At 33.9% G+C, this 15,848-nt stretch overlaps 2 protein-coding genes across 10 annotated transcripts in view; one reads left to right on the forward strand and one right to left on the reverse strand.

Annotated features, from left to right (window-relative positions):
- The window catches only part of LOC109050406 (BTB/POZ domain-containing protein kctd15), a 28,822-nt gene extending 18,348 nt beyond the window's left edge, over window positions 1-10,474 (forward strand). For all 7 annotated transcript variants that reach the window (XM_042744521.1, XM_042744522.1, XM_042744526.1 and 4 more), the window contains one exon: window positions 7,575-10,474. In XM_042744521.1, the coding sequence (XP_042600455.1) occupies window positions 7,575-7,733 (159 nt within the window). In that variant the 3' untranslated portion in view covers window positions 7,734-10,474. The remainder of the gene's footprint in view (window positions 1-7,574) is intronic.
- A 2,495-nt stretch (window positions 10,475-12,969) lies between these two features.
- LOC122140472 (transcription initiation factor TFIID subunit 4-like) overlaps window positions 12,970-15,848 on the reverse strand; it is an 87,458-nt gene continuing 84,579 nt past the window's right edge. For all 3 annotated transcript variants that reach the window (XM_042744529.1, XM_042744530.1, XM_042744527.1), the window contains one exon: window positions 12,970-13,917. In XM_042744529.1, the coding sequence (XP_042600463.1) occupies window positions 13,744-13,917 (174 nt within the window). In that variant the 3' untranslated portion in view covers window positions 12,970-13,743. The remainder of the gene's footprint in view (window positions 13,918-15,848) is intronic.

The following is a 15,848-nucleotide window of genomic DNA, read 5'->3' on the forward strand; positions in this document are numbered from 1 at the left end:
TTTTCAGCATCATTACTCCAATCTTCAGTGTCACATGATCTTCAGAAATCATTCTAATATGCTGATTTGCTGCTCAAGAAACATTTCTGATTATTATCAATGTTGAAAACAGTTGATCTGCTTCATATTTTTGTGGAAACCATGATGCATTATTTTTTTCAGGATTCTTTGGTGAATAGAAAGTTCAAAAGAACAGCATTTATTTTAAATAGAAATGATTTATAATATAATAAATATATTTTATTATAGATATCTTTACTTTTGAATAATGTAATGCATCCTTGCCAAATAAAAGTAATAATTTCTCTCATAAATAAATAAATAAATATTCTTATTGATTGATTCCAAACTGTTTGAACATTAGTGCACGAGCCATCAAAAAAATAATAATAAAAATAGAAATAAAAATAAAATAAAGACAGGAAAAAAAAGAAGGAAGAAGACACCAAAAATACAAAGTGTATGCACGAAACAGTACTTTCCATATGGCAGGAAAAAAAAAAAAAAGTGAATTAAGGTATTAATTTCTTTAAAAAAAAAGGAAAGGGGAAAAACTTACCGACCCCAAACTTTTGAACAGTAATGTATTTTGCATGCAAGGTTAAGCCAATCCCAGAATGCATTGCTGCTCAGAAGAAAAATCATGATAGTGGATGTTTCACTCAGTGCTGAAAAGTATTACTAAAATAGTCAATTACAAATATATTTTAATATATTGAGTTCTGAAAAGCATTCATACAAATCAGATTTAAAGCAAACTATTTACCAAATATTTGTGTGTGCATGATGTTTTTTTTGAGCTGATTAGAGTATCATGTAATTAAATTTGCAGCATGATATTATCAGACTGAGAGTGTTAGTTGGGTTTCATCAGTTTCATGTGAGTGGAGTTGTTAACTTTTATCTTGCTTTGTTTTCTGTCTGTCTTTGATTGACAGAACATCTGTAAACATATCAGATCTCTAAAAGGTGACAGAATTTGATTTGGACACTGATTTGCATGATAGAAATCATTATACCACCTATCCACCTTAAAGCTGGTGGTGTATTAATGAAAGGAGGCTCAACCTGTATTTCAGACACACACTTTAACACACACACACACACACACACACATACACACACCTGTCCGCACCTCTACAGCGCCCCCTCAGGGTGGAGCAAAGCACGCAACCAAACGTCTTTTCATGTGCAGCCGTTTTTTTTCTTTTTCACTCCCTCAAAAACAAAACGCAAGAGCAAGAAGAAAAGAGAGGCTAGAAAATGAAATGCATAATTTACAGGTTTCTCCTTTTTAAGACACAGCGCTTCCCTTTTAAAAAAGACTCCAACGTAACAACGCCCAGAGCGGTTGAAATACACGTATTGCATTTTTTAATACCATACTTACACTTTCTCAAACAGCCTCAACCCCTTTATGCTTCTTTTATAGATTTCTAAATGGCTTGCAATATAATTAATTGGCTGCATCAACTAACACAACATTTTCTTTCTGCGTTTCTAGTAAAAGCGTGTCCCTTTCTGTCTGCCCTCTCTTTGTTTGCTCGCTCGAGCTCTATTTCTTTTCTAAAACTAGTGGATTTGTGTGAAGCGTTGGAGCAGGTCTTTTTGTTTCCGAGAGGAGTTTGTTTGTTTCTGAAGCTGCTAACTTTAACATGCGTCTCTTTTAAAAAGTCACGAGAGACTCCACTGTTGCTCAGCTAATGATGCAATGCTCTAATATCCATAAACGTAACATAAACACACAAACAATGGATAAAACACTCTGTTTTTGATTTGATTGAACTGTTTTATTTCTCAGTATACTGATATATTCAACATTTCTCTAACACTCGTCCACTGTATTGAATCATTTGGATCTTTTGACAATGCATTCTGATTGTTTTAGTGATGAAGGATGCATGTCATGCTGCTTTAGATTATGGTGAAATGAGATTAATGCTGCTGTCTGTGTTTTGAAACAGCCGTCATAACTGAAATGTTGTGATGATGTCTTAATGATGTCTGATATCTATTTAGGCAGCTCACTAGGATTTGGAACAGAGCTCTCTTTATCACTTAATGCACTTCAAAAACATTTTCATCATTTGTATTTTTACCTTATTTTCCTGAAAAAAAATAAATAATAATTTTTAAAATAAAACTCATTATGTTGGTAAATAATTTAGGATTAAAATGAGAAAAAAATGTCAGTACACTGTTTTTTCGAATTTGTAAAATTAAACAAAACATTTGTCTTTCTACGTAAAAATGTCAGGTTTAATTTAATGAGTTATTTACCATTTTTTGCAACTATTTGTGAAAGTTACTATCAACTTCTGGGTGAAAATGGCATTTGAATCTTTTTTTTTTTCAGTGTAATGTACAAAAATAAATATTAATAATATTATTTTATGATAATTGATTACTATTATAGTTTTTATTAATATTTTGAATTCTAAGTTTTCTGTTTTCATTCTAATTTTAGTTTCATTTTTATAAAATGTGTGATTTTTAGTATTTTCGTTCGTTTTTAATATTTTTTGTTTACAGTATATGTCTAGTTTTTTTATTGTTATTTCAGGTTTAGTATAGTTTTAGTTATTTTAGTACATCAAATTAAACTAAATTAAAGTGAAAAATGTAGCCTTTGCAAATAGCTGAATAAAAAGTTTTTTATTTTATTACAGTTAATGTTTATTTTATTACAAGTTATGGTTTTAATTTTAGTTTCCGTTTTAGTTGATTATTATAACCCCGAGGTTAAAGCAAGTCTTATTTCTGTTCTTACAATTTTGCTTTTCAAGTAAATGTGTTTTGTTTTAAGGATTATGAAGAAAATTATTTTTTGCAGTTTCTGTAATTGCGTCGGTGACCTTGTGACCTCTAGAGCGAGTGTTGCTTGTTTCAAATCTCGCTTTGGTCTTTTTAGACGGGCAGCACATGGCCAGCCTGGTTGTGCGGATGTAGATGGAAAGGGTGTGTTTTCTTTTTCCTGAAATGATTTTGAACATGACACTCCTGTCGGTTGACTCATTATTGTATGAATGATACAATAATCCTGTCTCACTGTACGACACAATACAGCTCTGATCTGGTTACTGGCTGGAAACATCGCTGCAGGCAGCTATAATAGCCACACCTCAGACAGACAGAGGACAGAGCTCATTAACAGAGTTAAACGAGTTTGTGTGCTTCGTTTGAAGTCTGTGGGCTTTGTCTACATTATATGTGACCAAATGTCCTCCAAATCATTGTAAAACCTGGTTTATAAGAAGGAATAAATGCTAAACGGCTCAGAACACCCGTGGATAAAACAAGTAGCAGACTTTTAAAAAGAGTAGATGTTGTGGAAATTCTTCATAAGTGCATGTTCTAGCACGCTTAATTGCATGTTAGTTGCAAACAAACTTTTTAAAAAAACAATTTAAAAAAAAATTGTTTAAATTTATATTCATTGCAATTAGTTGCAAAGAGTGCTTTTTTATATTTCTATTTTGAATTACGGTTCAAAGCAATGGCGTGCACAGACATTTTTAGTGATAATGTTGCGATTTAGTGCATTTAAAATATTAACTGATATATTAATACATTAACACTACAGTTAAAATTATTAAAGGTGCTTTACATGCACTTTAGTGTTAGTCACCACATTATAATAAGTTTACTTCATTAAAGCATGACAAAAGAGTATTATATATATAATTATTTAAATTGTAAAGTATACTTCCAAGTAAGTATTTTCAATTTGACATTTGTTATAAAGCCGGGTTGTTATACTTATCTAAAAATACAAATAAATTTAGAACCATAAAGTTACTTTAAAATAAAATAAAATACAATTTTTTTTTTTAAAATCAGCTAGTTACCAAGGCAATATTTCTAATAATTAAATTAAATTAAATTAAATTAAATTAAATTAAATTAAATTAAATTAAATTAAATTAAATTAAATTAAATTAAATTCATGTATAAACAAAAACTACTAAAAATAACAAAAACACTTAACAAACTTAATAAAGCTTTAACTAAAATTGAAATGAAAATATAAAAATAAAAACTTAACCAAAATATTAATAAAAAATTGAAGTATTTCAATTATACCAAAATAAGACTGTTACGAATTGCGCTTTTTAAGTAGTGAACTTAAGAAACAGTCACGAAAGTCTCTTTAACTCTTTCGTCGCCATTGACGAGTTATCTCGTCTTCTAGAACAGTGGTCCCCAACCCCCGGGCCGCGGACCGGTACCGGTCCGTGCGTCATTTTGTACCGGGCCGCACGAGAAAGAATAAATAACTTACATAAAAGCTGCAGTCGGTAACTTTTGGCGCTCGTGTCTGGCGGAAGAACATTGTAGCCGGAACTACTTCTCTCTGTTTACATCTATGGCGAGTCACGCAGGCAGCTACTGTGCTACTCTGCAGCGCTGCCGACCCCAACCAGACTAAAATAGTCCGAATATAAACACTTATTATAGGTGTGATTCAGGATAAGACAAAAACACGGTTTGGAAAATGGATTCATGATGTACTCGCTCATTATATATATTTTTTATATATAAAAAAGTGAGCATTAGGGTTGGGGGCAGAGAGGATGTTATTCATGTTATGTTGTTGACGCGATGTTACGAGGACGCTGCTAATAAAGTTGCATACGAATAAACAGTGGATTCATGTTTATTATTATATTTACGATATACCACAGTTTTTATGCCAGTCGTATCATTTTATTTTGTTGTATTTATCCGTCACACCTTAAAGCCCGGTCCGTGAAAATATTGTCTGACATTAAACCGGTCCGTGGCGCTAAAAAGGTTGTGGACCTGTTCTAGAAGACAGCGCTTCCCCGCCAAAGACGAGTTTTTACGGCTTTTCGTGTTTTCACTGTTATACACTCTATTACACATCTTCTGAACGAGTACAAAACCTCCCGAACAAAAACACATGTAAACAGATGCATATTAATAATATACAGCATATAAATGAATATACAGCATATAAATGAAAACTGCATAATGTTACGGAGTAAAATGATGATCCAGGAAGTGGTATATGTCTGTGCAAGCTTTGGAGGTGTTCATGGAAGCAATTTATTGGATTTATGCTTTGATAATCATACTGCATATTATCCATGTGATTTTCTCACCTTTTGCTTTAAACTATACATTTTTATGAAACCCACCTATATTCAAGTGTTGATAAAAGAATGCTTTAAGCTAGAATAAAACACTAGATGTATTGTGGCTAGTTTTGCTGTTTTTGCACTATGCTAATTAGTAAAGTTTAGCTTCGGCTTTTAGAAGTGGACTCGTTTAGCTTGAAAAAGTGAGAGAAGAAACGAATAAACCAGCTGAGAGTGAAAAATCACAGTAGATGAGTGACACGTCTTGAACTTAAGAAGAAGTGAAAGCACCTGCGCTGAGACAGAGAGAGATTGACCGAGACTGAGAGTGAGTGAGAGGACAACAGACCACGCATGTGAACGGCTTCAGAGAGGAAAAACATTTAGCCAACACACACACACACACACACTCACATGCTCATAGTGTCCCAAAGCTGAAGCTGTCCGGCTCCGTCCATATCTCACAGTGATGGAGGACCGGGATCAACACAGACTCTGGTGAACCTCCATCAAACAGACAGACGTGCCACAGATACACAACACAGAGCCACACACACACGCACACACACACACACACACACACACACACACACGCACACACACACACACAGGTTTTTTTTTATCACCAAAGCTCGTCTCCGGTCACTTATTTATCTTCCATCGAAATGAGCTGCACCAAACGTGTAAAACCATTAGCATCCATGTTTCTTATTGATGCCATATCGTGCACACAAATACACCACCGTTCAAAAGTTTGGGGGCAATAAGACTTTTAAATGTTTTTGTAAGAAGCCTCTTCTGCTCACTAAGGCTGTTTATTTGATCAAAAATACATTAAAAATAGTTAAATATTATTGTGATTCAAAAAAATGGTTTTCTATGTGAATATATGTTAAAATGTAATTTATTTTTGTGATCAAAGCTGTATTTTCAGCATCATTACTCCAGTCTTCAGTGTCACATGATCTTCAGAAATCATTCTAATATACTGATTTGCTGCTCAAGAAACATTTCTGATTATTATCAATGTTGAAAAAAGTCGTGCTGCACAATATTTTTGTGGAAACCGTGTTTATTTAAAACATAAATCTTTTGTAACATTGTCTTTACTGTCACTTTTGATCAGTGTCCTTTCTGATAAAAAGATAAAAAATATCTTACTGACCCCAATCTTTTGAATGGTAGTGTACATATCATTGACTTTAATGTATTCATTTATTCAGCAGACACTTTTATCTTTTAAACTATCATATATTCTACACCTGACCTAAACTATTTGGCAATTTCAAATTGACATTGATATTTGGTCCGTTTATGAAACTCTTTACCAGTTTTTAACAAGTTTTACTCTATGTCTGAGGACATTTTCAAAATGTTACCTTCCCAGGTATAGAATCATCTCTGTCCGATTCTCCAGGACGTGTGTGTGTGTGTGTGTGTGTGTGTGTGTGTGTGTGTGTGTGTGTGTGTGTTTCTCTCTCACCTGTCTGTCAGGGAGACAAACGTTTGTTCTCGATTGTCTTTGCCAGGAGTCAGACTCACGTGACGCTCCTGTGAGAGATTCCCACTTCCCGTTGTGTCATTGATGTCATCATGAATCTGTTTTTTTTTTTTAACGTGAGCATAATGTGTGTGATTGAGACTGAATGGAGGCTGGTTCAGATGATTGAGGTTGATTTAAGCTTCAGATGTCAGTTTGTTTGGTTGGTGAGAAAGCAAAGTTTTCCAAACCCACATGAACAGCAGAGTCCATCGGAAAATCTGATCCAGGGTTCAGATGGTTCATATGAACCTCAGATCACAGTGCATATGATGCAGTCAGCAGTTCACGTCTGAGAGTTAGGATTGTCAGTTCATGATTAATTTAGATTTTTTTCTTGCTCATAGACACGCTTATATTATAAAGCCCTTTTTTATGTTATGTTGTTTAGTAAATCTCTAAATAAACAACCTTCAGAGAGATACAAACCATACAACAACAAAAAAAGTTTTTAAATATATATTTCTATATTCTAAATCTATTACAATAGGCTTTTCTTTTTATTAAATGAAGGTTGAATCTATTTTTTTATTATTATAATTTTTTAACTTTTTTAAAAATATATTTCATTTACATTCTGTTTACATTTTTTAAATAAATGCTGTTCTTTTGACCTTTCTATTCATCTGTGGATCCTGAAAAATAAAATCAGTTTCCACAATAATAATGAGCAACATAACTGTTTTCAACATTGATAATAATAATAATCAGAAAAATTTCTTAAGCAGCAAATCAGCATATTAGAATGATTTCTGAAGATCATGTGACACTGAAGACTGGAGTAATGATGCTGAAAATACAGCTGCACATCACAGAAATAAATTACAGTTTAACAGATATTCACATTTTAAATTGTAATAATATTTCCGATTTTTACTGTATTCTTGAAGGAAATGTATTTGATTGACGGTGTGTGTGTGTGTGTGTTTCAGGTGTTGGAGCGTCTCTTCCAGAAGGGTTTCAGCGTGGCTGCGTCCTGCGGCGGCGGCGTGGACTCGTCTCAGTTCAGTGAGTATGTTCTGTGTCGCGAGGACAGGAGGAGTCAGTCCATGAACACGCCCATCAGGATAAAGCAGGAGCCGCTGGACTAGAGACACGCGCTCAGGCCCTCGGCCCCTCGACACACACATACACACACACACACACTCAGCGTTTATACGAGGAATGTAAGCAAACTGCACCAGAAACCCAAAGAACTTCAGCAGGATATGAGTCCCGCCCTGTTCCACCCAAACTACCAATCAGAGGACATCCTCATGCATACGGAACGCAGGCTCCGCCCCTCTGCCGGTGCAGTGTGTGTGTCATTATCTCGTGACGATTCCGGCGCAGTGCTCACGCACAAACAAATACGCCATCGTCAGGGGCCGGGGGTCATTTTTTTGGATTGTTTTTCATTTCATCCTTGTTGTTTCTAAAGACGTTTTTCACTCCTTATGTTGTATGCGGTTAGCAGTACTAGGCTGGAGTTTTGTGTTTATTTCTTTTGTTACATGAAGGATGATGGGAGTGGCGTTCTGAAGGCATTACGTTTGAGAGACTTTCCTGGCAGGAAAACGCTATTACGCCCTCGGGCCGCGTGGCCGAGCAGTCTGGGGTTTAATGCGTTTGCTGCTGAAGGTTTCTTTGTTTAAAGGAGCTGCAAGCAAAATGTGGCTATTTCCGAAGCCAGAGCAAGCCAGAGCATTAAGCATATCGTTAAACATCTGAAATTTTTATAAGCTCTCTACGATGCTTGAATCAAATGAGTTCTGAACTATACGGTACCTATACAAAGACTCGTGTGTGTCAAGAACAATATGTAAGGAGCTTGAGGTAAAACATGGGCAGATGAAGACGTATGAGTGTGTGTGTACCGTACGTTTGCACTTAAATGTGTCATGAAAACAAGCCGCCTGCGTGTTTAAAGATTCAGTGGAAATAGACTTGAGCTGACAGAATGAGGGTACTAACTATGATGCATTAATTTTTAAACCATCTTTGCGAATGAACTATTGTTATTCATCAGCCCAGTTTTAGTTTGAAGTTGTCCCTTTTCTATTTTGATGTCAAATGTTGTCGGATGCTGAGTAAACGGTGGATACGTTGTGAAAAAGGTGCTTGATTTCATCAGATGTGTGTGTGATGAATGTGTCCAAACGCTCAACACAGAGAACTAACATTCCAGAGACGTATTGTTTCTCTGTCTGGAAGAAAAAATGTATGTAAAAAAAAAAATTCCCTCAAAGAGTTTTTAAATGCATTATTTGGCCTACTAGCTTTAACCTTCTATTGGCTGAACATTTAAAAAAAAAATATCATATATATAAAATAAAAAATGTGTATATTTCATTCATAAAATTTTAACTATTTGATTCTTTCAAATTAAATTCTAATATTTATCTTTCAAAAATCATGTTTTATTTTATTACCCAATTGTTACCACTGTAATTTTAGTGTCCCTTAGATAATACTTTAATATTTTGAATCAGTTGTATTTTTATATTTTGTTTTCATTTTAATTGTTCTAATTTTGTTGTGTTTTTATATTTTTTGTTCTATCCATTTTTTATTTCAGTTTAAGATTGTTATTGTAGTACATCGTTAAATGGTTAAAATGAGAAATACATACTGTCTATATTTGTACACGAAATTATATTTTTAACAGTGAACAGTTCACAAGCTACTAAATTAAAACATGACTTTTTGGAAAATGAATATTAGTATTAGTAATGGGAAGAGGAGGGTTATGTCATCTTTTGTCAACCAACTCTATACAAATTTATGCATTCCTTTTTTCTTTTTTTTTTTTTTTTGTTAAAAGAGTTTTTAGTGTATTTCTGTTGAGAATAACTGTTGCTGAGGTTTGCCTCGAGCTCTGAGCCGACAGTCTGTTGTTAGTGATGTGTGGCTTTGCTTCCAGTGTAGATCTTCATCATCATCATCATCACCATCATCTGAGTGGAGGTCACTTCCCTTCTACCAGATCAGAGCAACAGAAGAACAAACTCCTGCAGTCTGTGTGTTTGTGATTCTTCTCGATCAAAAACAAACAACCTCATTCTGATCTGTTCATCCAAACCTCATTCAAACTCAAGCTGCAGTTTAGAGTCTGAATGTGTTCGTTGTATTATTGCATTACGTGGTTTTCTTTGCTGTCTGATTAAACGTCCACAGGCTTCAGTTGCATCTCGACTCTCCGTAGGGAACCTGCTCGAGTCGGCCTTTGTTCTGACCCAGATCTGGTCCAGTTCTGTCACAAAGGGAATGACCAACCACCCTTTCATGCGCCGAGAGCTATCCCAGCATGCCTCTGCACACAATCCTCATATGCATTCCCAGGACGGCACATATTCAAAGCCAGAACACCCTCAGAAGATGGCAGTGTGGATGAAGTGGTGTGCTGTTTACGCTCTGATCTTGTTCGGTACATCAAGTGAACAGAAAAGCGCAAGGTTTGTGTTGAATTATGTTGGATTACTTTTCACGTTGTTGTGACGCCTGTCAGGAGGCTGCGGATTCGGTCGCGTCCATCAGGCCTAAACGCTGGTACTATGTACAGTTATTTGTATATTGAATCATTCAGATGCCGGTCTCTCTTTGTAAACAAACACGAGAAGAGATGCTGACACTCACGAGACTGATGGATTGAACATGAGCAAAGCAATATGATATGTACATACAAATGACAAAAGAAGATCCTCAACATTTCAAAATGTCTACCAAGGTGAAAACTGTCATTATTTAATGTATTAATAATTAGACTGTGGTATTAAAGGGCATGTGTTTATTTACAGTGACTTCTTTTTTATTTACTTGCATATTTGCTATAATAAAAAAGGCGTAATAATCACCTGACTTTTGTTTGTTTTTCTTCCACTTTTATAAAAACAACAACCCTGTCAATAAATAAAATTTACTTGCCTATATATTTTTTTATAAATATACAATTTTATATATTTATATTATATATATATATATATATATATATATATATATATATAATTATTATTAAATTGTTATAAACTATATATACATTGTATTCTATATTTTATATTAAAGTTATATAACATATTATATAACTAAATATTATAATATATTTAAATTAATATAGCATTGTTGCCATTACTTTCTATGAAGAAAAAAACACTTTTCAAATGATAAATTATTTAACTAACATAAAAGTAAATAGGATTTTACTAAATTAAATTCTGGCTCACCTATATATATATATTTTATTTATATATAGTCAACATTTTTAGTGGCTCAAAAAAGTTCATCAAAGGACAACTTTGATGAAAGGTTTTGATCCACACACACACACACACACACACACACACACACACACATATATATATATGGAGAGATAGATTACACTGTACATATAGTTTCTGAAATTTCTAAAATCACAGTTATGAAATGGTGAACCACACATACGTAAACGACATTTTGAAGTTTAGTAAACAGCTTATTTATTCCTTTACAAAATAGGTACAAATACAGAAGTATGTTCACACAAACAGAAGTATTTCAGGATATGTACAGAATTTACCAAAAATAAGATAGTTCTAATAAACACAAGGTCTTGTAAACAATATATACAAATTATCCGTAGATCGAAACATTAAATTCCAGCTGTGCATGTCAGTAATACAATATGAAGAGAGTCCTAATAATATTTTGGCTACAAAGCGTAAGTCATAGAAAGAGCCTCCAGCGGAAAACAGAAGATTAATAAAGTCAGTTTAAACAACCCAGCAAATACATTTGTGCTTGTTTCAGATGGGACTGTTGGGGAGTGAAGCGTATTGCCTGACAAACCTGGATGCGAATGAGAAAATATAAATAGGTAGAAAATGAAGTTTCCCTTTTAGAGCTTTACAGACACAGACGGACACACGGCTGATTTCAGCTGGACGTCAGAAACATTGAAGACAGAGAAACCAAACTAAAACCTTCCATGTGCGTTCAGTTTCACACACAAACACAAACTGCAAAGCAACGGGATTCGTGGTGCATAGAAGAGAGAGCGGATCCATTTCCGATCGGACTCGGAATGAAGAAAGGTCGCAGAACTTGACCTCTCCTGACATCATGTACGGCGAACCCTCGCCAAAATAAATGCGTAATGGATTCGAGTTCTTCCTCATAATTGAGCTTATGTATGATAAATGAAGGACTGACATCAGTAACTTAAAATAGCTTAAAGTATCGGCACACAAACAGGAGAATGAACTGGTAATACTGAGTTTAAAACAGGTAGAATTGGTTAGAAACACAGTCGAGGGCAGTGAAATCCAGTTTTGAAAAGTGATGAAAACAAACTAAATCGCTAATGCCTTCATAATACATGTTCCTAGTGTTAATGGGATTGATTCATCAGTGCATGTTATCCTAAATTAAAATGTTTGTCTTCATAACCTGCTGCTGCATTCAGGCTGGAATGAACAAATCTTAGGATTCGTTGAGAAAAAATCTTGCCTTTTCTGATTGAATATGGTGTTTGATTGGGAAAAGCATCACAATTAGAAGTCAAATGTTGATTTTAAGGTTCAGACGATGCGTTGGTGTGGTTGTATTGCTATAGCTCAGATCTGCTGGCCTGATTTCGGGAAACACGGGATTCGTGCTCCTCGTGGACACATATTAAAGCTACACGAATCACAATGAGAGAACGCAGAACGCTTCGTTCCGAGTTTAAAACGTTATTTTCATCTGGAAATCATTTATACATGCTGTTAAAAACAATGCTCATCAAAAAGTCTATTTACATTAAAGTCTCGCTGATAAAAGTTTCGAAAAAGTTTTTAGTCAACTTTTCATGGGGTTTTAAATACTGTGATTGGCTGGACACTGATGATGATGATGAAGATGATGATGTTTGGGAAGGTCTGCATAAGAATGACGCGATTCATTAACAGAAAGTACACTGATCACTTCAAGGCATTTCGTCTCAAAGATCGTCACTGTAAGCGCTCCGTGTTGAATATACAACAGAATGACATCTGCACTGCGAAAAACACTAAAAATATTGAAATATATTATACTAAAAAAAAATTATGCTATTATGATATTCTTGTTGGAAGTACAAATAAATAAAATAAACTTAATTCAAGATATATTCTATGTGGCCAGGTTGCACTAATTTGTTCCCTCGTTATAAATCATAAAACATTTGTACAAATTCATAAAATCATTCCATTAAATCATTAAAAATTTGCAAACTCATTTTAGTAAATTGTGGCAAATTTGTACTTATTCTTCAAATTTTTAATAAAATCATCAAAATCTCATAAAAAAATCACACCATTTTATTAAAAAATCGCAAAAAATTAGTAATAATTTCCCCCCTCGTTTTAGTAAATTGTGGCAAATTTTTACTAATTAATTTCCTTGTTTTAGTAAATCTTGGCAAATTTGTATAAATTCATTCCATCGTTTTAGTAAATTGTGGCCAATTTGTATCAATTAGTTCCATTATTTTAGTGAATTGTTGCCACAGTGTACTTATTTGTCCCTCAGTTTAGTAAATCATACTAAATCATTCCCTAGTTTTCATTCAAATTGAGGAAAAGAATACGTACAATGTGGCCATGATTTACTACAATGAAGGCAACGAATAGAAAATTGTGGCCACAATTTAACAAAAAAAAAAAGTGGGGGGGGGGGCGCATTAATAAAACGAGGGAATTAATTCTTAATTTGGGCCAAACAATAAATATTTTTAACTTACAGTTTATGTATATTTTTGTAAATTCATCTTATTTTGTGGATTTTTTTTTACTGGAAAACAAATAAAAATACTGATGACGAAAGTGATATTTGCAGTGTTAGATTCATTCACAAACAAAGAAACAAATGAAAAACGCTCCGGAGAAACAACCATTAAAACCACTATCATAAATACAGCTGACCTAATAATGTTGAGGAGAAAACAGGAAACATACTTTTTTTTTTTTCAAAGCTTTTCTATCAAAGCAACGCATACATCACGAGGTCACGGACACAGAGGCGGTGAACGGGGCTGAAGGCACGTCGCAGGGCTGAGAAGGAAGTCGGTGGTTGGGTGAAGGTCTGCTCGAGTGGTTTGGCTGCTGATTCCTCTGTAGTGTGGAGAGTGGGCTACTTCAGGAGAGCGCGGTACAGTAAGAGAGATCTGCTGGTCTGTCTCTCCTGCTCCATGTAGAAGATGAAGTCCCTGAGGTTGACGCGTGTTATTCTCTGGCGGTTATACTGCCGCGATGAGCTGGACTGGGCCGACGATCCGCCCGGAGAACCTGCCGAACTCCCCGACACCTGACGACAAAACACAATCCTCTTATTAAACAAACAGAGCACTGAACTGATTTGAAGTGCATGGAAGACTCCGTTCACAAATGCTTCCAGTGAAGTTTGACATTCTAACAAAACGTGAAAACATTAGGTAAAATAATCCATTTTAACATACTGAATTGATTTATATGGTTCAGAATGGAATAAAAAATGTTTAATATCAAACTTTCTCAGTTTTTTTACTGAGCTTGTCGCAATTCTCTCTGAAATTGTCTTATCTGTGAAGAATAAATGTGATGAGCATCCCAAAGATGACAACGCTGCTCATTTTTAAACTTTTAATTTTAAAAAACTAGAAGTTGCAATATAGTAAATAGTTAAATTACATAAAATTATTATAAATATTTAAATTCCAATATTCTAATCTCCATCATGATCATACAATTAATTTACATTTGTGAATACAGGCATAAAAATAATTATTCTCACAAACAGCAATTCCTACCGAATTACTTTAGACCTTGACAATTTATATGAATCATTTAATAAATGTTTATATACAAATATATACTTTATATTTTAATTACAATTTCTATGTTTATAATTTTACATTTTATTAATTTTCATAACTTTTCCACTTCCAAAATTCTTTTATTCAGTATTTTCAGGTTGTCCACAATCATATTAACACTGATTTTAAAAGGCTGTTTTTAAGGGAGCAAATGTGACCCTGGAGCACAAAAGCAGTCTTAAGTCTCTGGAGTATATTTGTAGCAATAGCCAAAAATACATTGTATGGGTCAAAATTATTGATTTTTCTTTTATGCCAAAAATTATTAGGATATTATGTAAAGATCATGTTCCATGAAGATATTTTGTAAACTTCCTACTGTAAATATATCAAAACTTAATTTTTGATTAGTAATATGTATTGCTAAGAATTCATTTGTCAGTATTTTGTTTGTTTTTTTTGCACCCTCAGATTCCAGATTTTCAAATAGTTGTATCTCAGCCAAATATTGTCAGATCCTAATAAACCATACATCAATGGAAAGATTATTTATTCAGATGATGTCTACAAATTTATACTTAAGACTGTGGTCCAGGGTCACAAATGATTTCAATATTCATTCAGACTTCATTGGATCAAATGTAAGAAGATGAGTGTCGTTGATCATGTGACTCTTTCCTGCTTCCACTGAAGCTCAAGATGCTCTCCGGATCATCGCAAATCATGCTGGAGAACATGATTATCAGGTTTTGCTCATCCTCATTGCTGCTGTCAGTAAAGCAAAGCCACACACTAAGACTTTCCCATATTCATATTCATTTTTTCCTTCAACTTTGAGCTGTCAAACTCTCATACAGTACAGGATGAATCAGATTTAGCTCCACGTCGGTGGACAGATAGAGTCACACACAGTTTATGCAGGCCAACAGTCTTAAAACACTGCCATAAGGCATAAAAACTGAATTAATTTTAGCATTTCTGTTCTAAAAAGCAAAAATGGCTTTTCTTATACTTAACTACAGTGCTGGGTAGATTACTTACAAATTGCACTCCGTTATGATTCCAAATTACATGACAACAATTGTAGTTATAAGCATAATTCATTACATTATACGTTTTAGGTAATATAATCAGATTACTTTTGACCTAACTCGTTTGATTTAAATAGTATAATCTTGTACCATATTGATATTAAAATAGAAAGAGTAAGAAAATATATTGCATTCCATTCATTGCATTAAACAACATAAAGTGAATTAAACATTATTAGATCAATGTTAAACTGAGGTTGTAAAAGGTTTTTGCGAGTAATGAAAAGCTAACAATTAATTAAACGATAAATATATAAAATTAAAATAAGTCATTTTAAAATAACATCAATCAAATAAAATGCTTACCAAAAAAATGTAATGTTTAATTTGTTTACCTGCATGTCATGTGACCA

The sequence above is a fragment of the Cyprinus carpio genome, chromosome B18 (assembly GCF_018340385.1).
Source record: "Cyprinus carpio isolate SPL01 chromosome B18, ASM1834038v1, whole genome shotgun sequence".
Classification (NCBI taxonomy): domain Eukaryota; kingdom Metazoa; phylum Chordata; class Actinopteri; order Cypriniformes; family Cyprinidae; genus Cyprinus; species Cyprinus carpio.